This window comes from Opisthocomus hoazin, chromosome 12, assembly GCF_030867145.1.
Source record: "Opisthocomus hoazin isolate bOpiHoa1 chromosome 12, bOpiHoa1.hap1, whole genome shotgun sequence".
Classification (NCBI taxonomy): Eukaryota; Metazoa; Chordata; class Aves; order Opisthocomiformes; family Opisthocomidae; genus Opisthocomus; species Opisthocomus hoazin.
In genome coordinates this window covers 4,919,414-4,945,279 of record NC_134425.1, presented here as the reverse complement: position 1 = coordinate 4,945,279, position 25,866 = coordinate 4,919,414, and the positions used below count along the sequence as shown (strand labels likewise).

Genomic DNA, 25,866 nt, shown 5'->3' with positions numbered 1-25,866 from the left:
GCTGTCAATTTTGAAATAATAAAAGTAGAAAAGTAGAAGCAAAATTGAGATATCATTTCCATTTAAGAAAACAACAGGATAGCTGGGAAGACCTGCAAGGGAAGTGAATGTAAATTTTATATAGGGCAGAACTTGGGCTTGAGGCTAATCAGTGGAAAGCGGTGAAGGTGCTCTGAGAACAATGACTACTGCTTGGTAGCAGGAGAGAAACTCAGGAAAAATGTATGTAAGGAATCCCTGGATTTGGTAGGGATGTGGTGAGACCGCTTTAATGAACCCCCCATTTGCCCTGATTTGAGAAAAATCAGGCAGGTGAGTCAGCAGTATTTCATGGCTGACTATCAAATGCTATCAGTAAGGCTAACATTTTAAAAAGGATATTGTTCTTCCCCTGTGATTAACAGGAGATACTTACTAGGCCAAAGAACTTTACATCCTGAGTTATGGCGTGACTACGGCCTTCTCTCCTTATGAGACTTTGAGGTGTCTAGGATTATTGAGGGTTTCATCCTAAAGGCCTTGAAAAGGAAGGAGAATGTGTGAAGTTTACATGGCAGCGTGCCCGATGACCTAAGTGGCTTCTTACAGACTTCCTGGGGACTTGTGTGCTTCTTTGCGCAATCAGCTCCATCGTCCAAGTGTTACCTGTCATTCCGTTTTCCTCCCTGAGGTGACGGTGCGCAGGGAACCACGTACACTGAGGGATGGGCAGGCGGAGTAAGGCGGTGGGACAGAAGCAGCTTTGCCTTGGAGAAATCGCCCAGGCCTGTGATGGGCAGGGATGGGAGTGGCCTTCAAAAATGTAAAAAAAATAGAAACCTATAAAGTGGTTAAAATTAGTTTTGCTGCAGAAAAAGGCCTGTTAAACAGTTATTTTAACTCCGAAAAAGCAAACCTCAGAAACAAACAAGTGTGAGGTAAGGAAGGACCTGTTTTAGACAGTCTGTTGCCACTATACCAGAGGTACACGTTTGTTAACATAGTTCAGGGTTAATTAGGGATGTTTTGTTTTGCAGCAAGGAGAAAAACGCTGATTCTGCTGCTTAAGACCCGGGCGGTGATTTCAGTGATCCGAGTCAAGCCCACACTCCGTGACTCCGCATTAGGCCCAGACGCGTGCAGGGGCTCAGGCGCTCACAACGCCTTCCCGGATTTATTCCGCTGAGCGCAGCCTCCGGAGCGCCAGACGCTCCCTCCACGCCCGCGTTTCACCAGCAGTTTGCTGTAGGCCCGGAGCGGCCTTTTCTCCCTGACCAGCCCTGCCCTGCCCTGCCCTGGCCGGGGAGCCCGCGGGGCTCGGGCCCGCCAGGCCTCGGGCAGCGGCCGGCGGGAGGCCGCCGCCATGTCGCGATGCTGCCGGCAGACGGGCTGGGCCCCGCTTTGGGGGGGGGGGGGGGGGGGTGTGCGTGGTGCAGAGCCGTGTCCCCACGCCGCGGCCCGGCGCTGGGAGCACGGAGCAAGCGGCGCTGCCCTCACCGCGCTGCCCCGGCCCTTCGTCCCCTCAGCCGGGCCGCGCCACGCAGCACCAGCCCGCGCCGGGGAGCTGCGGGGCTGGCGTGGAGCCCCGTGACTGGGAAACCCGGCTCCCCTCAGCGCGGGTCGACCCCCCCTCCCGGCGCAGGGGCGGGCGGCCGGCCGGGGCGGGGCCGGCGGCAGGAGGCCGAGCTCGCCGCTATATAAGCGGGGGCGGCGGGCAGAGCTCCACTCGTCCTGTTCGCCGCTCACGCGTGGGAGCCCTCGTCCGCCTCAGCCCCCCGCGGCCGCCGCCATGGCGCTCTCCGGAGACCCCCATTTCAAGAAGCTGGTGGAGTGGCACAAGGCGAACGCCGCCAAGCTCGTCCTGCGGCAGCTGTTCGAGGCCGACAAGGATCGCTTCCAGAAGCTCAGGTGAGGCCGGGCGGCCCCCGCCGAGGAGCGGAGCGGGGCAGCCGCCGCCCCCGCCCCGCCCTGCCCTGCCCGGCCACCGCCGCGGCCCGCCAGGCCCTGGGGCTGCCGCACGCCGGGCACTTCCGCCTGCGAGGCCCGGGGGCGGTGCCCGCCTTCCTGCCCTGCCGCGGGTGGGTGCCGGGGCCTCGCCGCGGGCGGAGGGAGGGATGCCCCCGGCGGGGGGTCCGCGCGTTCCCCGGAGCCCCGGGGGCCGGTGTCAGGCCGGGGCGGGGGGGCCGCTCCTCGGCAGCCCCCGGTGAGGGCGGCGGCGTGGGCTCGCCCTTGACTCCTCCTTGCAGCGGGGTACGTGCCGGGAAGCACAGCGCCGGGCTGCGGCTGGCGCAGCGGCATTGTGGGTCCTCCGGCTCCTCGCCGCCGCCTGCTTAGTCACGACACGCTCCGCGATAGGAGCGCGAGGACCCGGCCGCCCGCGTGCCCCTACCTGCCGCACCGCCTCGGGCCGGGGCTCGCACCCCCCGCTCCGTCCCGCAGCTGCTGCGTTGGGACCGGCTCCTCGCTGGGGGGGGGGGCGGGGGCCGCGGTGCGGGGCCGTGCGGGGGGCTGTGCCCCCAGCCCCCCTGAGCCGAGCGCTGCGGGGAGCCCGGGCAGTGCGGGCATGCTGAGCCGCTGCTCTCGGGTGTGAGGACGCGACATCCCGCATGCCTCGAGCTGTTTGTTAGTGTCGAGCTGTTCATTAGCGTCCTGGGCAAAGGGACGTTTCTGTCCTCCTGAGCTCATTGAGCACTTCTGAAATAGCAGCTAAACATCGCCTGTGAAGTCCTGCGTACTGCTATGCCAGAGTTAAATGTCATTGGCATTGATAGAAAAGGTGTGCTCATTTTTCGGAGTGTTGGCTTCGTCCGGCTCTTCTAACAGGACTCATTATGCTGTTAGAGCTTCACTAACGCTGTCTTACAGCAATCTACTGACTCCTCTCTCGCACCTAGTGCTGGTTGCACGTTTTCCTTGTCTCCAGCATATCCCAGGAGGCTGAATTTGGCACCGTCCTTGGAACGAAGGGAAGATGAAGCCAGCTAGCTAAATAAAATCAAAAAGTATAATCAAGATGTTTCCTATGAGGTTCTTCCCTGAATGGCTGAAGCGAGTACTCCTGTTGGGGACAGCACTGCAGCTTAGTCTTGTTGGCTGTCGCTTTAATATTACCCAAGTGACTTTAACCATAAAATACACTCTGTTTCAAACAGCCTGTATTTAATTGCTCTTGTGAATGTGTAAGACACTTGGACCTTTTTTGAGTGTTACACCATCACTGTGTAGAGTTAACCAAGGCGAAGATATCTGACAACTGTTGTTTCAGGCACACGTACTCATCTCTTAACACATTTTCTCCATGCTCAAAGTAGTCAGTGTATCTCCTAGGATGTGTTTGTCTGATTTTTTTTTTTTTGTGAAACACTCTTTACTGAGGATGTCCGTTTCAAATAGCTGCCTGACTTAATGTCCTTTTGTGCTGCCCATAAGGATAGGAAACAGTTGAAGTGTTTTAAGTTTATCTTAATCCTTTATTTTCACGATTTCAGTCCTGTTTTCTGATAAAGCTACACATTCTGGGCTACCAGGAGAACTGTCTCATGGCGAAATACTGTTGCAGAGCTGACTGCCTGGGTTAGTTTGATAGATCTGCTTGTCCACTTCTTGCTGGTTGCTGCTTTATGAGCCCAATCAGCAGGAGGAAGCCAGTTAACATCTGTTGGAAGCCTAAGCAGTCTGGAGGTTTGGCCACAAGGTCCTCTCTGTAGTCTGCACCGCTCTCCTCATGTGAAATTAATCTCTATGAATACATTTCAGTTAGTTCTGTTGGGTATTACCGTAAAATCATTGACTGTCTCCCTTCCTTTAGAAGGAAAAGGTAAACCTGTACCCATGTAAAAGTGTTTCCTGATACTGGTTCTGGAGAAATTTCAGGCTGGTGTGAATAATTCTTAATCTGAATATTTTATATCTGAGGACAAGTATTTGTGTAATGTTATTGTAAGAACCTTCTACTCGGTGTCCTGCAGAATATAGATAGAAGGTCCGGTCTTCATTTGGTCCTTTTTTCTTCCTCACAATTTGTGTGTCCTGTTTTCATGATGGGGAGTGTAGTCAGACCTGTGGGGTACACCTTTGGTGTTCTCTGCCACCCAGACATGAGCTCTGGTAGGAGCAGTGGGTCTTCACAACATGGCTTTTTCCCTGGGAAAACCCTGCTAGTTTTGAAGGGCTGAGACCTGGTGTGATGCAGCCATTGTAAAACTCGGCAGTTGAGATACGTGGATGCTGATTAGGATGCAAATAACAAGTGCAAAATACAAAGCACTAGTGTTACGCTCCTGCTAGTTGGCTTGTCCGTTATGGAGGATCAGAAGGATCCAATCTAAATGGGAAACGTACCACTGTGGAATCCAGGTGTAATAATATGTGTAGGGGTTGCATACAGCTGCTTTCGTTTGTGTTGAGATGGGAGATAAAATCATTTGGAGATGCTGCAGGTGACCTTTTGATTAAGGGCTGTGTGGCTGAAGTGTGGATGTGGCTGACGTGACAGGGTTCTGATTCTGCCTGGGCAGTGCTGCCATTAGCTGCTGCAGTGCAGAACGGGCAGCGCAGCAGACCGCAGCTGAGCTGCAGGCCCTTGGCCTTCTGCTGAAGTAATGGGTGGATCCCTTGGTGTAAGGGTTTGAGATGACTGTTGCATGCTGCGTGTTCCGCCTTGCCTGTGGGCAAGTTAGATCTAGTAGCCATTGCTTGCTTTTTTGCATTAAATGTCTTGGGAAGCCATCTTTCTGCAGTTGCTTCAAATGATTGGTGGTTTGCATCCAGCCAGAATTTCGTGGGATGCTTTGTCCTAGGTCTGGTGAGGTTGATCTTTATTCGTGTAAGTAAGATAACGGTGAATTGTAGAAGCGAGGCGTATGTCAGGTAAACATAAGGAAAAAGCTGTCCAGATTTCATGTTCATGGAGTAGAACACTGGGAAAGACTTCTCTCTCTATATTGAACTGTAGTATGAGAGTTTTGAGTTCTGCTTCTCTAAACTGAAGGAGTATTACTATACTAATAGCCTTGCTGTGTCATTGGTAAAACGTGTTCAAGTCTGAGACCTGGCTGTAAAGAAGTTGCATCAAATCTCAAGCAGAGACTTGCAGGATTTGTTCTTACTTTTCCTCTGTACTGCATCAATAAATGGCAGATTTGGCAGGTGGGAGGTAACAGTCCTTCCCTTCGCTAGCCCTGTTCCCGGTGTCCTTGTGCTGGATGGTCAGGGCTTCAGGATTACTGTTTGCAGCCCACTGAAGAGAAGGGTTGTTAACAGTGTTGATACTGGTTTTCCTTACTCGCTTCATCTTCCCGCCTATAAAAGAAATGCTCTTGTAAGACTTGTGCTTGAAGACCCCTTCCTTTCCCTATTTAGTCTCTCTTGGGTTTCAAGACCAGGAAAAGGACATGTTACTGTGTTATTCCTCCAGTTAATGAAACCACCCAAATGTCTAGGCCTTGCTGTTATTGCAAGGTCAGCTCTGTTCTTGCCTGCTCTTTCATGCTGTATCTGTTTGCAATAGCAATTGTGCCATGGTTTGTCCCTGTGAAGTCTCTGGCATATGTGGTCACTGAAATAACAGTGCATATTTTTGTGCTCAAGTATGGGGAAGGAAAAAGCAGGGGAGATAACAAACAGTGCAGAAACATTGAGAAGTTAGATGTGTGCAATTTCCTGGTGCTTGCGTGTGTGGTGTGAAAGTGAGCGTAAGGTATAACAGGCCTTCTGTGCTTTTATGGAAGGTCTGCTGAATTACTGACAGGAATTGGCTTCTTCAGGTTCGACTAAATGTGTCTATTTGGCTGTCAATTACTGCAAAGAAGAAATGGGTAGGAAACTGTGCTGAAAGGACTAGGGGGACTGTAGAACTGCTTGCCTAGATACAAGGCTAATAAATACAAACAGGCTCACTTGGCTTCTGCTGGACTACTGTTTACGTCTTTCATCTCGGATGCAAACCTCAAAGTGCTGGTATTTTGAAGTGTTAGGCTGTAACTTTTGGATGAGGATCAGTTAAAATATATGGAAACTTCCACTGAGTCAGTGAGGATGGTGAGACTACACCATGCACAAATGAGGTTTAATTCTGCATAGTAGTTGACAGAACGCTTCTGTAGGTGAAGTTGTATGTTTTTTTAAATCAGGCTTGTTCAAGTCTCCATATAAAAGAATAGCTATATGTGTTGAAAGGATGTTTAGGAAGACAGTTTAATTTTAGCAGCAAAAGAATATGGTAAGCTTTTTACCTATGATGTATTAGGAAAAAGCTAATTATTGCTAGAGAATGGTAGTGGTTCCATGAAAACAATGTTATTGTCCAGATGCACATTAAGTATGTTTCATTGTATTGGGTCTTTCACAAGTAGAAAGTGAACATTGTCATTTAGCCTGTTGAAAACCAAGGTCTTCATCTGAAACAACACACTAGTAAGTTATTTTATGAAACCTGTGGTGCAGATCGGTCCCTTGGGTCAGCTTTACTAACTTAGTATAATTGTGATTCCAATGATTTTGTAATCTGTAGAGGAGTTATTATTGTCTTGCTTGAAACAGTCACTCTTTAGGAGTGTGCAATTAAACAACCTGTTTGTTTTGACAGCTTGTCTCTGAATACTGACCATGGAGATATCTTACTGGATTATTCGAAGAACCTTGTTACAGAAGAAGTGATGAAAATGCTGATGGAGCTGGTAACTCTTTAAAATGTTGGATTAATCAACAAAATGTGTTGTTGTTTTGTTTTTTTTAAAGTTAGTTTTACCTGAAAATGATTGTTCTAGCACTGCTTACTTTTAGCTCGGAATCTGAGAGACCATCAAAGTTAAAAGGCATCTGTTTACGAGTCTTGGCACTGTTCAGCCTTTAGCCCTAAGGTACCAGGCTGTTTTATAATGTGCAGATCTGTTTCTTGTGCTCACTGCGAAGATTTTTTTTTTTTGTCTGTGTAACAGACCAGCTGGCATATGGTGCTGTTGTTAAGGTCTGCTGTAAAGTAAGGGAGATGAAATAAAGTTGTAAGAGAAGGTGATGTCTTCTATACTTGTAACAAACAATGCTTCGTATGTCATGCAGTCTTAGTTTTAAGATTCACTTGCAGTTGAACATATTTTAAGAAAGAAGTTTCTGTTACTAACTTCAACTTTGCATGATGTCCATATTTATAATGCTTCCTTAACTATTGCTTCAGCCAAAGGCTTAGACCAGACAGGACACAGATTTTTAAAAAGGGAAGAACCAGCAAAAATAGCCATAGCAAAATTACTTTTGGTACTCTTCAGTTAAAAAAAAACAAAAAAAAAAAATTGAAGCTGGTACACAGACTCATTAGTGAATCCTGCAGCAGTATGACAAGATGAAACTGAGTGATGAAGATAGATTTGTTGCATCTTGGTCATTCAACACATGTTACTGTGTAACCTCTTAAGAAAATAAACAGCCTCCATAAAAATACTTATTTTAAAAGAAGAGAATAGATTTTTAAGCCAGAATCTAGTAGGTCTTTTAATCTAATACTATAATGTTTGTTTCATTGTCTTGCGTGGTAAATGTTCATGCTCTTTAATGCAGCTGGACCTTTGTAGTGCATGTTGACTTCTTGCTATTTTTAGGAGAAATCTATTTTTACATTTCTCAGGCAAAGTCAAGAGGTGTGGAAAGTGCCAGAGAGCGCATGTTCAGCGGCGAGAAGATCAACTTCACTGAGGTGAGGCTATTTCTGTCCATGATTCTTTCCCCTCAGTTGTGCCTGTGCATTTGGGATGTTCATGCATCTGTGTAAGAAGTTTTGAGAAAGCTTACTCTAATTGTTACTCTGGAATGGCTGTAATGTTTGCTGTGCTACTTACATGAGCCATTTTTACAGCTCTGACAAAAAGACAGAAGACAATGTGTGTGACTAAAGCTATTCAATCCTCCCTTCAACACACATCTTAATTTTTTTAGGGATTTTGGTGGTATATTTTTTTTCTTGTCTTCTCTTCCCTCCTTTTGTAGAGAGGAAGATGAGTTAGATCTTGCAAAGGGCGTGGAGCAGAGTATTGCATTCCAGGTATCCCTTACATGCTTTTGCCTAATGTCAGTGTTCATAAGGCTTCGTAAACTGCCTAAAAAGCTGTAGTGAGGATTGTGTAAGACTTTCTGCTTTGGGTTGTTGATGCTGCTTTTATCTTTGGGTACATTTAACAGTAGAGACTATAAAACAGTCTTAGGAAATTAGTCACCTATTTCAGTAAAAGGACGAGTATCTTCCTCTTTGTGGATCTGAAGGTTGCAATTATGGTTAAATCTTCACTAAAACGTACAGAAAACAAACTGTAGCTTTTGTCTGAAATTAAAAGTAGGATGAAAACTGGAAATTCAACAGTATAGTGTGATTTATTAGTCTGCCTTAAATATTAAGTGCTGTGTGGTGTGTTTGAGGTAAATTCACAGACAGCAGTATTTCCTTTGACTTGGGTATTGACTGATTTAGCTGTTGCACAAGCTGTGTCCTTAAAATAACTCGGCAGTTGGACATTGCATTGTTTGTGAATGCAACATGTTTGAAAATTCTCAGAAACAGATAAAGCTTCGCTGGAGAAGTGGTTCCTCTTCCCTCTGTATTAATGCCTTCGATTCACAGATGTAATTCTAGCTAGTGAAAAAAGGAAGTGGGAAAAGAGGTTAATAAGTCCTAAATCTACCTGGAGAATTGTTTTCTTGGGTGTTGGTTCTCTCTAGCCCTATGTAACACAAATTATTACAGTATTAGCCCATCTTTGACCGTATATTATGGAGTTATTCTTCAATATTTACATGAGAGCAAACACAGCAGCTGAAGTCTTCTTAGCAGGATGCAATTTTCACAGAAAACACTTAAACACAATATTCAGCTGTAGTGTGTTTGGCTTCTGTTGCCTGTTTTGCTATTGCCTTGATATGGCAACTTTGTGTAGCAATTACCTGTGTGATGAGTCTAAAAACATCTTTTTCATTATCAGGCTGTTTCTCGTTTAGTCAGGTGTTGATTTGGAATTAGATTTGGTTTGTTTAATTGTTATTGTTGGTGTAGAATATCAAATGAAGTTGGTTTGGCTCTGGAGTATGAGCATGTGGACAATGTGAAATGGTCATGAGACCGTAACAACAGGATGCTGTCAAACAGCATGACTGAATAAACCTAAAGCAATAAGACAGAAGGAAGCTGCTTAATGGCAAGAACTGACTTGTCCATTACTCTTATTCTAATTTAGAACATTTTTTAGCTGTTTGTCTTAAATATTTAAGACTTGTCTGTATTTGGTGCTGCATGCATTGGCTGCATGGTGTGTGCTTATGTGGAAATTCTTTATGGTGCACCCAAGTGTGTCATTGCCAGATGTTTGTCCCAGATGAGTTAAAACTTGCAGCGTGGTATGGCACAAAGACGGTGCATTACAAGGTAACTCGTATCTGGCCACTCGTTATGAGGACAGTCTTCACAGCCCACCCGGTGTTTAGAAAATACTTAACAGTAGAAATCAGGTCAAATATGACTGCTGCTCTTGATCAAGGCAAAGCTTCCTTCAAGCCTGATAGTGAGCAGTATTTAACTAATAATACCATTCCATGGCTGTGTGTTGCAAAATAAAAAAAGCCTCTATTCACCCCAAATTTAGGTGGGTGCACTTTGATAATTAGCAACTGAAAGAGCTTTTTCATATTTCAATTTGGTAACCACAAACTCAGTGATTTTTTTTTTTTGAATTAGCATTTGGTATTTAAATCATAACTTGGCAGTTCGTATTGTTTGTGTTGTCTTTGTCTCATAATGCCTCTCATTGTAGTGAGAAACAATGAGGTAGAGCAGACTGATTTTAATTTGTTCATTAGTATTGACCAGCTTCTTCGTTCTAGGTTAAAGCTGTTAAGCTCCTGAACAGGTGAACCACAGGCCAGATTTCAGTGCTTTGACTTGTGTGCAGCTGTGGAGACTTAATATAATGTGGTGCATACTAACATTATTTTCCTCGTAACACAGCTACCACCTACATATCTGTTGTGCAAGTATTCGGGGAACATTTAATTGTGGGCAGTGGATAGAATAATGTGGCTATTGTATTCCTTTTTTGTCAAATGTTTAAATACATTTGTCTCTTCTTAAATGAAATGGACTACTTAGGATAATTGAGAAAATAACTTTGGCTGCTTGTTGTAATTGATTTTCAGTATTGTCATTAATAGGAAACAACTTCATCCTTGTGTACCTGAAGCATGCCAAAATAATTAAAATCACTGAGTACTGAATATTGCTGAATTCTGAACCTCAATCATTAAATGCTTTTCAAGGGATTTTGAGCTTTCTTTACCAAGTAAACAAACGAGCTATTTGTGTGCTTTGCATATTACATGCTTCTGTAAGCTCTTTGCACGAATTCTGTGAAGTGAGAGGATGACTTAGCTGGTGATGAGTGTGTATGTATGCACACAGATTACTGCTCTACTAATTCCAGTTTATCTAAAGGATTTTTAAGTCTTGAAGATTGTATTGCCTATGTCCCCTAGCTATAATTTGGAAATAGCTTCATCTGTTTTTTTCCCTTCTTGTTTCAGAACCGAGCTGTGCTTCATATTGCACTAAGAAATCGTTCCAATGTGCCAATACTTGTAGATGGGAAGGACGTTGTTCCAGAAGTAAACAAAGTGTTGGACAAAATGAAACACTTCTGCCAGGTATAAAGTACCACCATAGCTTATTTTTCATGTATTTGTTCTATACCCAGCCAGGTTCTTACATGTATATTGTGAGGCACTGATTGTAGGCTGGTTCACAAGAATTACTGTGCCCTTTTTCAAGGTTTATAGTAGCTCTAGCTGAAGCATGGAGTTGGAGCTGGGTTTACAGAATCACAGAATAGTAGGGGTTGGAAGGGACCTCTGTGGGTCATCTAGTCCAACCCTCCTGCTGAAGCAGGGTCACCTATAGCAGGCTGCACAGGACCTTGTCCAGGTGGGTCTTGAATGTCTCCAGAGAAGGAGACTCCACAACCTCCCTGGGCAGCCTGTTCCAGGGCTCCATCACCCTCAGAGGGAAGAAGTTCTTCCTCATGTTCAGATGGAACTTCCTGTGCCTCAGTTTGTGCCCATTGCTCCTTGTCCTGTCGCTGGGCACCACTGAAAAGAGCTTGGCCCCATCCTCCTGACACCCACCCTTCAGATATTTATAAGCATTTATTAGGTCCCCTCTCAGCCTTCTCTTCTTCAGGCTGAACAAGCCTGAAGTTTAGTATGATTCACTTTTCTCTCTCTGTTCCCAGTTGGATTTTTCTTTAATGGGCTCTTGAGATACTGCTTTTTTAGCAGTAACCTCACATTTACTTCAGAAGGCGTGTAAATCATTAAGTATCATTCAAATACTGCCTTATCTTCTTGCTGTTTTTTCAGCTACTTGACTCTGAGTAGAAACTGCCTCTTAAAATTTGTGTAATATCAGGAGAGGCAGAAGCTCCCAGCTCAGTTGCAGTTTGATTATGCTCTACTTAAAACCAGATGATACTTAAGAAACTCTTTAGGTCAGATTCCTGTATGATTCTATTCCGTTTGCAGCGTGAAAGTTTTTTTGTTCTCTGGTTAAATACAGCAGTTCATTATCTCCAAATATCATTGTTTGTTCTTTGATTCTGTACATCTTTGAAATGTAGGCATCTGTCAGATCAGTTGAGGAAATGCTCTGAAGAACTTCATGGAGCACTCTGACAAAGTCAAATTTATGTGTGATAAAACTAATTGGTAAAAGCTCACCAAATAGTTCTAGTGCATTTTAGATAGGACTGTGAGGAACTGTATCTGCTTGGTTGCTGTTGTGAATCTTATACTGCTGGCAGCGGCCAGTGTCACTGCGGACTCACACTTGTGAATCTATACAAAATGAGCCTGGATTACCTCCAGTTCCTAATGGATAAATGCCAAAACCACAATAACTGACACTAATTGGTCTGAACTTGGTAGTTTCTTCAGATAATGTAAGAATTGAATGGCCACAGAAATTCAGTGGTCTGTTTTCCACTGTAGAGGTTTTTAGCTGATGAAGGTTTTGGTAGTGCAAAACAAGAGCTTTCACTGGTGCTACCCCCTCTATTGCTAGTGGTTTCAATTGTTAGAGCCTGTGAATATCGCGTTCTGTGGAGATGTATCTTCTCTGCAAAACAAAAATCGTGTTCCTTTGGAAGGATTAACAGAGATGCTTGTTTGAGCCGACTTGCTTAGGCAGATAGGATTCTAAAACTGGCAATATTGTCTACAGGCTACAGGAATGCTGTATACTAAAAATGGATTTTCTGTTTGGAAAAACAAAAAGCTTAGCTGAAACATCTGTAGGGAAAGAGAGTGACTATCAACATAACCAGGTGATTTGTTGTAGAAAAACTGCTTCAGAATTGCCCAATGTATGTAAAAGTACGCCTGATGCTAGAAAGGTTCCTTTCGTGATTGGAACAAATTCAGTGCATAGGTGATTCACGATGGACAAAATTCAGTGCAGTGTTTTGATACTAATTAATTATTGTAACTTTGTGGGAACACTTAGTAACGGCTCAAACAGCAAGAATAGAGCAGAAACCTGTACTACGTGCTGTTAAGGTAAAGGCCAGAAACGAATCTTAATGCAAAACATATATGCAATAGAAAAGCTTTTTGAATGTTTGGTTTCCCAATAAATCTCTGTCTCCATGGCTTTATTCATATTTTAATGTCTTTCAGCTTAATTAGCAAAGTTGCTTCTAATTAAAGATGTTTAAAGAACCCCTTTGAGTTCAAATATTTGTCCGAAATAGTTTAATGCCCAAGATTTTTTCATTTTTAGCTTGATTTCTCTTGCCTTTGCCAACACTGTTGTAAATGCTATGGCAGTCCACCCAGAAGGGGAGTTTGATCTTGCAGTGTGTTTTTTAAATATGTGCGTTAGTCTTCTAGCACTTAGTGAAACATCTTAGACATAACCAAATGTCTAGCTGAGAAGGTAGCTTGGAGTGTGGACTTCAAAGTCTAAAAGCTTGGAAGTTGTCTTCGTGGACTTTCTACAACAATGCCTGAAAACACAGCATATTTACAGTGTTAGAATCATTAACTTTACTGTAGGTATAAAGTAGTCACTGCAATACTTTTTTTTTTTTTGCCACAGAGAGTCCGTAGTGGTGAATGGAAAGGCTACACTGGAAAGGCAATCACTGATGTGGTCAATATTGGGATTGGTGGCTCTGACTTGGTAAGCTCCTGACTTTTGTACATCTTCCACATCTTTTTGAGTTTGTACATGCTTGCAATGAAGGTAAAATCTAATTGTTGCTTTTATCCAGGGCCCTTTGATGGTAACTGAAGCCCTGAAACCATATTCCAAGGGAGGCCCTCGTGTTTGGTTTGTATCCAATATTGATGGTACTCATATAGCCAAAACCCTGGCTGAGCTTAAACCAGAAACTACGCTCTTCATCATTGCCTCAAAGGTATGTCTAATACAGTCAGAGGTGTGACTTTCTCTAACTGTAAAGGATCTGGTCAGAATAGAGATCTGTCAGCAGCAAGATCTAGGCTGGGGCTTCTAGTGTGGACTATTTCTGAACAGGCCTGCTGTGATTCATCCTAAACTTGCAGTATGAGCTGTGTTCCTACTGAAATACTTGGGGATCCAGAAGTCAAGTGCTGAAAATGGGTTAACCTGAACAAGTAAGACATGAGCAATTTCATGTTGTCTAGGGTGTATTTCTCAGTCAACACAGGTTTAAGCTTTATTCACAAAAAGTTTATTTTACTGTACTTCTCCGTGGGTGGAATTTAGGATCCTATGTAGTTATTTCTTTGAAATTCAAGATCTTCTTGTTTCCTTTCTTCCTTTTTCTTTGAGGTTACTTTTGGTCCTTTATCTTAAGTACAATGTTAGTTCTCGACAGTGTTCTGTTTTTTGCATTAATATCTTACACTAATGAATTGCATGTAGTTTGGGAATCTTCATTCTGTTTTAGGGTAGTAACAGAATATCTTCACCTAAATAACTTAGTGCTCAAGGAACTCAGCATTTATAAATACTAAGCTTCTATACTTACAAAGAGCCAAAGATAGTCTGGTGGTGGTTTATAAAATGATACTTATTTCTAAATACAGACTTAATAGCTGCCTTAAAGTCTTGCCTTGCTAATAACTTACTCTGTAAACATAACTGCTAGCTGCCATCTTCCTTGGAGGAATGCTTCTGTCTTAGTAAAGGAAAGTGATGAAGACAAACTCCATAGTTATGTAACTTGGGTCACCTTAATTTGTAAAGCACAGTAGAACCTTTTTGCTATTGAAAACAGAATCTGCAACAAACGAACACGTGTGTAATGCTGGCCGTGCTCTGCGGTGGTGCTCATTATGTTATCTTGGCAGTGGTGCAACCGAGCAACAACTTCTGGAGTAATAAGGAAATTTCACAAAGTTATACTAATGGACTCTTTGAATAATTGAGTTCAAGGATCACGGTTCAAAGGCTTAGAAGACTGCCAAATTGAAAGAGTAACACTTCAATTTCTGTTTGCCAGACTGTAGTTAGATAATTGGATATACTTGGAAGAGGATGAATGGCACTGTTTTGTTTTCTGTTAGACGCTTGTGTTTCATAATGAAATGTTTCTGGAGATGGATGAGAGTAGGTTGAATCTAGTGTTCACCCTTAAAGCTAAATTTTGATGGTTGAGTAAATTAGAATGGTTGTAGATATTTGGAAAACTGCATGACTAAACTTCTGTGCACACTTCATGAAGCAGGAAAATGTTTTCCTCTAATCAGCATAACAAAATTATGGCAAGAGTCTTAGCAGAAACGAGTGTTTCTGCATGAAAAAGTAGGAATTGAAGAACAAGAGGACAATCCAGCTAGGTTATCCTGTTTTCATGCTCAATTAGTTCCTTTTTAGTTGAATGGTAAAACTTTGTATTTAGTGAAAGACAGAAATAGAAAATCTTAGTTTCAGGGTTTTGCATAACAGTTTGAGGGAATTATCCTAGTTCCAGATCTATGCTGGTTTAAAACCAGATAGGTAAATCTAGCAGCACTAGTCTTTGCTGGATTGATAAGCTTGCTTTTTTGCTGAAATCTGGCAGCAGCTGTCTGTTATGAATATCTAGAATCACTCTGCTCTGATTATCTGGAACATGTGATGCCTTAGTAGCCCGAGTTGTTTCAACTTTACTGTGTCTAACATACTTCCTTGTTTTCTGATGTGCAGACTTTCACCACCCAAGAAACTATCACCAATGCAGAAACGGCTAAAGAGTGGTTCTTGCGTGCTGCTAATGATGTAAGTCTAATACGTTTAGGTTGCGTAACAGAAGGCAACAGCTTTTCGTTGTGCAGTTTTTCCCTGGTCGTTTTGTGCCTTTTGGAGCAGAGCCAATAGCTGCCCCAACATAAGCTGTGTAGCTCAGCAAATGCTGTACATGTAATGTTTCAGTGCTTCGTGGTTAGTGACAGGCTGTTACGTCTGATCCAAGTGATAAAACCACTAGTTTATCATTATAGACGGTTGTCATGCATTATTCCCCTGTTAAGTAATAGTGTAGCATTTACCTTAGAGCTGGCTAATAATTTGGTGGAACCACTGACATGGAAATCCAAGTATAGAGTGGTTTTGTGGCATTACTTTCCAATTCTTGGCAAATCTTGAAAACCTAGAAATGAAGGTATGGTTGGAGTGATATACTGACACTTCTATGGCAGATGGCTGTGCTATGAATAGAAACATTGTATTTGACTCATTCTCTCCTGTTTCTAACCTTTAAAAGAAAAAAGCAGATACTGCCTGCTCAGGTAATGAAGATGATCTTTAACCTGTTCCAGTCAGGGTAGCTGTACTCAGATTAAAAGCTGGGCTTTGAAATTCCTCATTACACTACTATTGCAGACAACTCATCTTTGTTCACCAGAACACTTACTAAAAGAACAAAGTCTGAATGTGGAGCTTGTGATTTGTCAGTAATCCCAGTTGTCTTGATCTTGACCCTAGCCGGAAGGGTAGCACATGTACAAAAATTCTGTCTGCTCCAACATGGTGTTAGTGATGTTCCAAACTGATAAGCTTATTCGTAAGGAAATAGTATGTTGCTCTAGGTAGTGACTGCTTCCAGAAGGCTTTGTGAGAATATTATCAGAAAATTATCTTCAGACAGACATGCTGCCAAATCCCATGCTGAATGTGAATGATTTCAAGTTGATAACACAAAAATAACTGATAGTCAATGATATTTTGTTGAAATGTAAGTGGTTGCAGATCAGCTCTATGACTAGAAATCAATATATTTAGCGTTCTAGAGCTAACGTTTGGTTTATTTTTATTAAGGCTTCAGCTGTGGCCAAGCATTTTGTTGCCTTGTCTACCAATGGTGTAAGTATAACAAATCTACTCTATTTTTTTCTATGTACCTTTACGATAGACTTCCTCACTGATTTTAAAATGAGACTGTCTTAAGACACCATTACTTGAATACCAATAGTTAGCCCTCCTCTTGAAGGGAAGCATATTTTTTCTACTGAAAATAACTGAAATATTTGCAGAGTAAATAACTGTAGCAAGATTGGACCTTCATTATAGATTTGTGCTTTTTCTGCTAGAGCTTTAAATCTGAAATAAAGTTCTCTTACACTTGAAATAACTGTTCTGTTATTAATGAGTGTTACCTATAATTGCTGAAGTGTGTGTGAATGCAGTTATGTGAACAACTACTACTCTCCTAGACTCCTCAGGTAAGTGCTGAAGTGATGCAGGTAGTTTGTGTGAATAACCTGTAGCAAGTGATGAGTATAATGTACCCTGACATGGTGTTTCATGCAAAAGTATGAAGTAGAAAGACCCATAGTAATTAGAAAAAGACTGTGCAATAATTGAGAGGCTGTCAGATACTGTGGTTGGAAGTTCCTTTCTTCCATTCTGGTTCTCTTAAATGTGAACTGAATGTCAGTCCGACTCCTAACTATATTGCCACTTAGAATGAGCAGAAAATGAGTGTATGTTATTGATCTTATTTGAGACTACTGAATAGTGATAGTGATCCCAGGAAATGAAGGTACACTTTTTTCTGATGGATGCTATGTCTTTTTAAAATAGAGGATGGAATTGGGGGATTGTGTATTTAGTAAGTACCTGACTTGTGGTTTTCTGTTTGCTAGACATAAAGCTTTTTGAGAATGTTGGGTTTATTTATGGTGCTCTTACATGTGGTTTTTTTTATTCTAGCCTAAAGTTAAAGACTTTGGAATTGACCCAGAGAACATGTTTGAGTTTTGGGATGTAAGTAAATGTCTAATGTTGTATGATAGATGTTAACTGTTAGAATAATGTAACTTGCTTCAGAAAATGTTAACTAGGTGTCAGGAAATTGCCAAAACCCCTAAATCATAGTAGATGTATTTTCTGTACTGAAACATCTGAACGCTCGTAATTAAAGGCGAATTGAGAACATGTCAGGCAAGTGAAACAGTCTTGTGTGGCCGCTCCATTAAAATCCTGCAGTTAAAGGTCTGAAGAGGAGCTTTCTATGTTCTTGGCTGTCTCATCAGCTGTTGGGTAACAGGAGATACAAGTCTTGGCTTATTCATCTGTGTAAGTAGTTATTATAAGCTGTGACATTTGACAGTTGGGGTCTGCTGTATATAACCTAGGCCTGTAAAGGTCAAACATCAGAAACAGGAGCCTGATTTGATATTTCATAGCAGATGCATGTTTTAAGTATACTGCCCTTAGTCTTGGCCCTTAATCAGAAACAGGTTTCTGTCTCATGGACTATATGCCTCACAGGCTAGATCTTACAGCTGCTCTGTAGGAATTATCTAGCACGTTACCTTTCCCTAGATAGTGTCATAATGTTGCTGAAGCAGGCTTTACCTATAGAGGAATGATATTAGAAAATTGGTTAATACAAGCTGCAAATTTAGTATTTGGAAGTGAACTGGAATCATCAGGGGATCTGCTTCAACAGATGTTATATAAATTGGACAAGTGAAGTCTCAAAAAATGCATACTGAAGGATTCATTAGGGGGCTACTGTACGGTGCAAGTTGCCCTGACCAGGCAATATAACATGTAGTAAATTATCCCCAGAAAGAATACTGATTTTTCTGAAAATAGTCTAAATGCATGCTGCTATTTCCTAATAGTTTGAACAAGTTTGAATTAAAAAGCCTTGCATGTCTCCTGTCTAAACCAATCTTTTATTTTCAGTGGGTTGGTGGCCGCTACTCGCTGTGGTCTGCCATTGGTCTCTCCATTGCCCTGCATATCGGTAGGTCTTCCTGTGATGTGACAAAGCCCAGAATTTCTCTGTTTGCTTCAGGAATAGAACTCTGGAGTGTGTTAACAACACTCAATTGTGGGACAGATTTGGGGCAAATACTGTTTTACCCAACGTACTCTGAGTAGTTGGATGTTTGCACTAAAACCAGTTTCTAATGCAATGGAAATTCTGAGATTATAATACTGTAAATGTAGTTTTGAAAAATACCCATACCTAGGTACACATAGTCAAGTTGCATCTCTTTAGTCACTTGCACAGCCAAAAGTGCCTGATTTATGTAAATCTGTGACAGTGTTGAAAAATAGACCTTGCAACTGACATTACTAAACTATTTAAGAGTAGGTTATCTAGTTTCTGTGAGTACATACACACTAAACATCAAAATCCTATGTCTCCAGTTCTGCATACGAGCTCGTTGTCCCCAGTACTTGTTGTATCATCAGGCCCTATAGCGTAGAACAGGAATGCTGTTTCTATCTGCAGTTGATGGTGGAGCAAACATAGACCCTCTGAATTGATCCCCACCTACTTGTGCTATTGCTATGGGCTAGCATTGACATTGCTGATGCAGATCTCAAATGCAGGTGGAGAGTGCAGTGAAGGTCAGAGCTCTAAGAACTGCTGTTTCTCGGTGAGCAGGCTGTTTGGCAGCCTTGCATTTGTTCCCTTATCACTTCTTTCAGATATTTAAAATCTGAAACCATGATGTCATTTATTTTTCTAAATAAAAACTGAAATTCCCTTTGGCTGAGGTTAGAAGAAAAGCATTGGGTTTGGTGTTTTGGGAATGAGATGAACAAGAGTTGTCATGTGTAGAAAAACTGGTGTGAACAGCAAGATAAACTTCAGTCAGGCACTTAGTGTTTTGTCTGCAAAGAACTGTTCATCTCTGCTGTCAGAAAGACTTGGTGCTGATTGCTGACATGCCAGTCTATCTGCACTTCTTGCTCTTGCATCCTTCATCTCCCAAAGCTGGCTTCTGACCATAGGTAGAGCTGCTGCTTTGATTGCTGAACACTTCCCCACTTTTTTTTTCCCGTATAAGAATCAGGATTTCTGGCTTTGCAGGAAATGATGCTATTGGCTAAAACTGCTCATTAGTGAAAACGAATGGTGATTTCAATACCCTAACTATAGAGCAAAATTAATTCAGGTGAATTGTTAAAGAACAGGGAAGGGGGGGAACGTTTTCCTTTTGAGAAGACCTTATTACAGTTGTTTCTCCTTGGACCAACACAGAAATCCCTGCTGTGCTAGCCTTGCCCTGGTTTTTGGGATGTGTCCCACTGTGGCTGTGAAATGACTAAGTGTTCAAACTTGCTGAAAACTGCATAGCCTTTAACACAGAGCCTGGTTTTAATGCCTCTGTTTTCCTTCCAGTTGCTCATTGTGCCTGAATGGGGATTTTAGGCAAAGGCTTTTGAAGTGTGTTTCATGGACTTGCTCTGAAGTCCAGGCTTTAATCATAACTAAATATATCTGGTGTATGGGATGCAAATTTCAGGAGTGGTCCACCGGCAATTTTAAACTCAATTAGTAGTTGTGAGCCTTGCTGCATACAAGGAATCTCAACTGTTTTAAGATTGTCTCTGCAAGAAAAAAAAAAAAAATCAAGTTTGAGTTGTAATAGTAAATGCAAACTGACTTTTTCCATTATTAGGTTTTGACAACTTTGAGAGCCTGCTTGCAGGAGCCCACTGGATGGTGAGTGTGGGGTGCCCATTTCAGATTTTCCTCTTAACAGAGTTGTTAGATAACTGAAGGCAGGTTGGCTTCTAAAGTTCAGCTCCGCCTGTCCTCTCAGTGCTTCTGAAATGACTGTGCTTGGGAAGCTCTCCCTGGATCGAAACAAGAATAAAAGTAATTTAAGAGCTGGGAGGGATGACTGTTTGCTTAGTAGAAAGTGTAAGTCTTTCTCTTTGTCACATAGGATAACCACTTCCACACTGCCCCGCTGGAGAAGAACATGCCTGTTCTGTTGGCCATGCTAGGGATCTGGTATATAAACTGCTACGGATGTGAAACCCATGCCCTGCTGCCCTATGACCAATACATGCACCGCTTTGCTGCCTACTTCCAGCAGGTAAGGCTCAGGCGGGGTAAAGGTTTCAAGAGGCAAATACGTAGATGTGCTTCTGTCCTGGTTCTAGAACCTGAATGCGTGTTTCTAGGTTAAAATTGCAGCCACTTAAATCATGTAATCAAGGGCCTAAAGAGACTGGCGCCAAGACTGCTATCAGCCTATTTGCTCAGTTAATTCAGATTTTTTTTTTCCCCCTCACACCTCCATTGTCTTGGTGTCTGTAAATTAAGCAGGTGTATCCCTGATACTTATGAAATTTCTGTAGACAAGCAGCACTAATTATGGTTGAAGTATGTGTGGAAGCTTGCACTGTACTGTGTGGTTCTGCAAGAAAAGTAATACTGCGCTTCCCACTTAGGGTGATATGGAATCTAATGGCAAGTACATTACCAAGAAGGGCTCTCGTGTGGACTACAGTACCGGCCCTATTGTGTGGGGAGAGCCTGGCACCAATGGGCAGCATGCTTTTTACCAGCTCATTCATCAAGGTAAGCTGAAACTCTTCAATACCTGGTTTTGGAATTAAATTCTGAAAGGCTACAAAGCTGGAAGAGTCTGCAGAATTGACACTGGTTTAGAGGTTGGGCTCTCATCTAACCTAGCATTAGATTGCTGTGGTGCTCTTAGTTAATGACTTTAGAAGGCTACAAGATGCAGGTTTTACCTCTGCAATAAGGAGGGTCCAACTAGAGCTGAAACTACTGAGCTGTGTTGTCACTTCTCCCTGCTGTTAAGAAAAAGCAAGCTTTGTAAAGTGGCTGAGTCTTCCAGTAGCTCTGACAATGGGCTGGGAATTGATGACTTTCTAAGACTTTCCTGTTGCAGGGTTGTTAACACGGCTTTTCTTACAGGAACCCGCATGATTCCCTGTGACTTCCTGATCCCAGTCCAGACCCAGCATCCAGTCAGAAATGGCTTGCATCACAAGGTAACAAGATCTTTGTCAGGGCACCAGTGTTTTCTTGTGGTTGAAGGTATTGAAGCTTATTCAGTATTGCTGTGTGAGATTTCTAGATGTCCCTTTGAAACTATTCACACAGGCTCTATGAACATTCACAATAGGTTTGAAGATACCTAAATTATAATTACGTATTACATGTAGTATTTGTAATACAGTGGTATTTTTGTTCCTGAAGTTGCAACTGCAGTTCTTGAGGCAGATCAGTGGTGTGGCCTATTGGCTTACTGAGGCTGGAAAGAGTTGAGCAATTGAGTATTTGGAGAGAAAATTCCTTGTAGGAGTTGTAAGGAGTGTAACTCTTGCAGAGTAGGAAGAAGCAAATTCTCAGAGCTGATGAAAGCTTCCTTGGAGATGCTGTTGCAAGTCTTAAACTCTAGGACAAAATTTAATGAGTATACTAGCACAGCTAGGGTGATAGCCTTCTACATGCAGATATTTAACCAGTCCAATTTTTTTGTAGTTTAATGTATCATCCAACTAAGGAATTTTCAGTGAACAACGTCTAACAATTTTAAGTTCTATAGGTGGAGACGTGTCCAGGACTACTTGCTGCATATTTCAGAAAAAGCATCTTTCCTCACTAAATTTCAATCTTGTCATGATTTCAGACTGCAAGTGCTATTTAAATTGTGTAATAGTTTTTGTTGAGTAACACCAAGTACAGGGGAAACCTGTAGAAGATGACTCTGCAAAAGAAGGGGAGAAAATGTTTCATTTGGCTGTTAAGAGTTTCTCTTCAGTGCAACTGGTAGGACAAAGCCACATGTGGCTTTGTCCTGCAAACACTAGGCAGAGAACAGTAAACTAAAGACTCCTACTGTATTGGTAGGGGTTGGTATGTGGTATGCTGTGGGGATTTTCATTCATAGAGAGCAAGTATATCTTGGTTACCTTCAACTAATTGTTGCACCTGGTTTCCATGCATACAGTGTAGAATGGGATAAGAGACTCTACCAGTTGCAGAGGGGGTGTGAAATCCTGGCTCTGTTGCTCTCACTGGGAGCCTTGCTGTTGGCTTCAGCAGGGGTAGAGTTCTGCAGAAGAGTCCTGCTTGTCTTTGGATACGGGCACTATTAAAATAGTAATCGAGTCTCCTGGCACTTGGAGGCCACAAGTGATAGTGGCCATTATACAGTTTAAAACTACTGCACATGTATTGCCATAGTGCTAAAGCCAAGAGCTGTAACTCTAGACTAAGCCTCTGTCTAGATTCAAGCACTTGGTATCACTATTCTGGCTAAGGAAACAGTTGCTGGAATTCATGTTTTTATTTCTACCTGCTAGATCCTTTTGGCCAACTTCCTTGCTCAGACTGAGGCCTTGATGAAAGGGAAGACTGCTGATGAAGCTCGTAAGGAACTTCAAGCAGCAGGTCTGAGTGGAGATGCTCTGGAGAAGCTTCTTCCCCATAAGGTGACTATGTGTTGCTGCTTGGCAGCTTTCCCGTAGTCGGATGCTGCGGTGGTGCGGGTGTTGTGCAGGTCGACTGCTCGCTGTTGCTTGCTGATGGGCAGTGTCCTCTGTGGCTGCTCAGTGCTGATGTCCTGACGGCTGTGGGGGCTGCGTTGCAGGCTGTACCCAGTTGAGTCTAGTGGAGCAGTCTGTGAGTGGCACTCCTGCCAAAGCTTGCTGGTCTGGAAGTCTTCTGAGGCTGAGGTGAACTATCTCAGCACTGATACTGGCTTGTATTTGGCTTCTCTCTGCAGCCCACAGTAGCCAGCAGTGGTGCTTTGGGGATAACAGTCTGCCATTGTGTTTCTAATACAACATCAAAATGATACAATTTTGTACTTGAGGGTGTTAGCCTTTAAAGATTTCAGGGTTTTGTATTGGCTGCTAATACGAATAATCCAGTGTGGGCTATAAGGAAAAAAGAAACTGCAAGTTTCTGTTATAAGTGTTATGACATGTTAGACAACAGTGTAACTCTTATGTTGACAGGTCTTTGAGGGAAATCGACCAACCAATTCCATCATGTTTACAAAACTCAACCCATTCACTCTTGGAGCCATCATTGGTAAGTAAATAGATCTTTCATCTGTGAGTGCTTATTAAGACTTTCTGGTAAAGTTTACTGATAAATCTTTTTCTGCTTATAGCCATGTATGAGCACAAGATTTTTGTGCAAGGAATTGTCTGGGATATTAACAGTTATGACCAGTGGGGGTAAGTCTCCTTGATCTGTTTCTTATATACTTATTGACTGTGGTATTTTTTTAATCTGTCATGATTTAGAGAAAAGACAATGGGGGGAGAAAGTGTTAGAGCAAATTATTACAGGGTAGTTTGAAATGAAAACAGATTTTCTGGGGACAAGTCACCATGTATCCTTGTTCAGCCATGCATAATGACCTTTGTAGATACAACTTTAGGTAAGGACCTTTGTTTAGTTTGACTTAAAAAATACAATGAAAAGAGGCAGTAATAATGAGTAAAATAGTCAAGCAGGCTCAATACATGCTCTTGAGAATAAGAAAGGGAAAATAATTTCCCATGTGGAAGGGAAAAAATAATTATTTTACTTCTAAAAACATTTAGTAGGCAGTTTGAATGGCATCTGTTAAGCAAAAGACTGAGCATCTCTTGATTTTTTTTTTTTTTTTTTTTTTTTTTTCCTGTACTGGAGATACAAGAACATTCCTGGCAAATGTCTTCATGTGTAGGAGCCCTGGGTCTAGTGCAAGGCTGCACCTGTGACCGAGGTTCATGGTGGAGCTCCATGTGAAGAACAGCAGCTTTACAGGGAGTTTTTCACTTTGTCACTTTCAAAAAAGGGAAGACTTAATCAGGAGCTAATCAGATGCTTTTTAATCTGTAGTGATATTAACTGTACAACATACAGTATGAAGACTTACATAGGAGAAAGACTGGGAAATTAGTAAGATTTTTCAGGTGAAACCTGCTTGTGCTGTGAGGAGTTATTTGGAAGGGGAGGCTTGCTCTGCAGGCCTAGAATAGCAGTTTACACTGAGCTCTCTTAAAGGCTGGAGGAGATAGGTCTCTATATATATTTTCTTAGAGCTGTACTACCACAGCAAGTTCTTTAAGTAAAATATTGTAGTAGAAATTGGAAATGGAAAACTGTCTAATAGAAGCTTGTCTGCTATAAACACTGAAATCAGGAGTTGGGACAGGAGTAAGTACAGCTTTTACTGCAGCATACTGAAATCTACAGTGGCATCCAAAACTAACGGAATATGGGGATGCTGTAGAACCAGCCTAGTTTCTTGCAGCTGTTGGAGTGTCAGAAGCTCTTGGCCTGTCTTTGGCTGTGACTCCTGGATAGTGTGCTGTACTGCTGGGGAAGGTTTCCAGGCCTGCCACTTGGCTCTTGTTTATTGTCCTGGTGCTACAAATGGAGTGTTCGGAGTGATGCCATGTTCAGCAGTGAGCAGCAGCTAGCCGAGTGCATTCTGCGTTGGGGCAGGCTGCGCAGCATGTATGAGTACTGAAGGGGAAAAGACTCTCCTTAACGAAACTTTCTTTAGACATCGTGTAATTTGAGAGCTGTCTGCTTGCTAAGCAGCTGTGAGAGCTCCAGTTGTTCATGAATGGCAGAGTTGAATAATATTAACCTCATCAGTAATTTATGAAGGGAAAAACATCTGTCTGTTCACTGTCAAGTTACTTTTTACTGGCACATATTTTTAATGTCAGTGGCTTATAGTAAATACTGCAAGTTGTTAGCACTAATGTTGTTTTTTCCTCTTTTTTTTTTCTCCTACTTCTGGAAATGTAGAGTTGAGCTTGGAAAACAGCTTGCCAAGAAAATTGAGCCTGAACTGGAGTCAGATGCTCCAGTAACATCTCATGATAGCTCAACAAATGGGCTCATCAATTTCATCAAAAAACACAGAGCCTGAAAGGAAAGATTTGGAGGACATCGACAATCTAACCACCGAGTACCCAAATCTGTTGTAGTTGTGCTTTTTTAGCTACTTCTAACAAAATAGCACTTTACAGATGTAGCTTCTTCACTTGTTACGGTTCATCTTGTTGCGTCAGGTGTTACAAATGAAAACTAGTTTTGTGAAACAGAGATTGTATAGTTGCTTTCTATTTTTGTGGCTGTTAATCTGTAAAGTGCAGCTGGTATGTTCCTCAGATCTTATCCCTCAACTCTCCTTAAAGATGATTACATACTGATGTTAGAAAATAAAAGGTATGATGGATGAGTAAAACTTCCTCAATCTCTTTGAAGTGAAGACCTAATAACACTTGCCTCACTGACTGGAAGGTCCTCTGAAGCCAAGTAAACTAACTTCTGTCTTTTTGGACTGGTTCTGCTGTAAGCTGGAAACTGGAATGTGTTCAGAGAATCAGATCTACGACTGTAGACTGTTCAGGTTGCATGGTTTGATGCATTTGAGCAAGATACAGGTTTTTGTGATGCTGCTGTGAAAAGTCTTACTGATGTTTGGTAAAAGATCTCCATAAGCTGTGGAAAACTGCTGTGGACAGCTGTGCAAAAAGGAAGGAGGTTCTTGGAGTGACAGTGATACGTTCATTTTCCAGACAGTTTTTGAGAGTGTTTGAAGCATGAGCTTGGGATCACTGGCAGAAGAAATGTATTTTTGGTG

General features: G+C 42.3%; 1 protein-coding gene across 1 annotated transcript; it reads left to right on the top strand.

Annotated features, from left to right (window-relative positions):
• Nucleotides 1-1,662: 1,662 nt before the first annotated feature.
• Nucleotides 1,663-25,467, top strand: GPI (glucose-6-phosphate isomerase). The gene is made up of 18 exons (XM_075433693.1): nt 1,663-1,887; nt 6,566-6,656; nt 7,601-7,669; nt 10,537-10,656; nt 13,103-13,186; nt 13,278-13,424; nt 15,182-15,253; nt 16,292-16,336; nt 17,186-17,239; nt 18,170-18,230; nt 19,903-19,946; nt 20,173-20,325; nt 20,684-20,813; nt 21,177-21,253; nt 22,571-22,699; nt 23,228-23,303; nt 23,386-23,452; nt 25,026-25,467. The coding sequence occupies exons 1-18, from the start codon at nt 1,769-1,771 to the stop codon at nt 25,147-25,149; spliced, it is 1,662 nt and encodes a 553-aa protein (XP_075289808.1). The 5' UTR covers nt 1,663-1,768; the 3' UTR covers nt 25,150-25,467.
• The last annotated feature ends 399 nt before the right edge of the window (nt 25,468-25,866 follow it).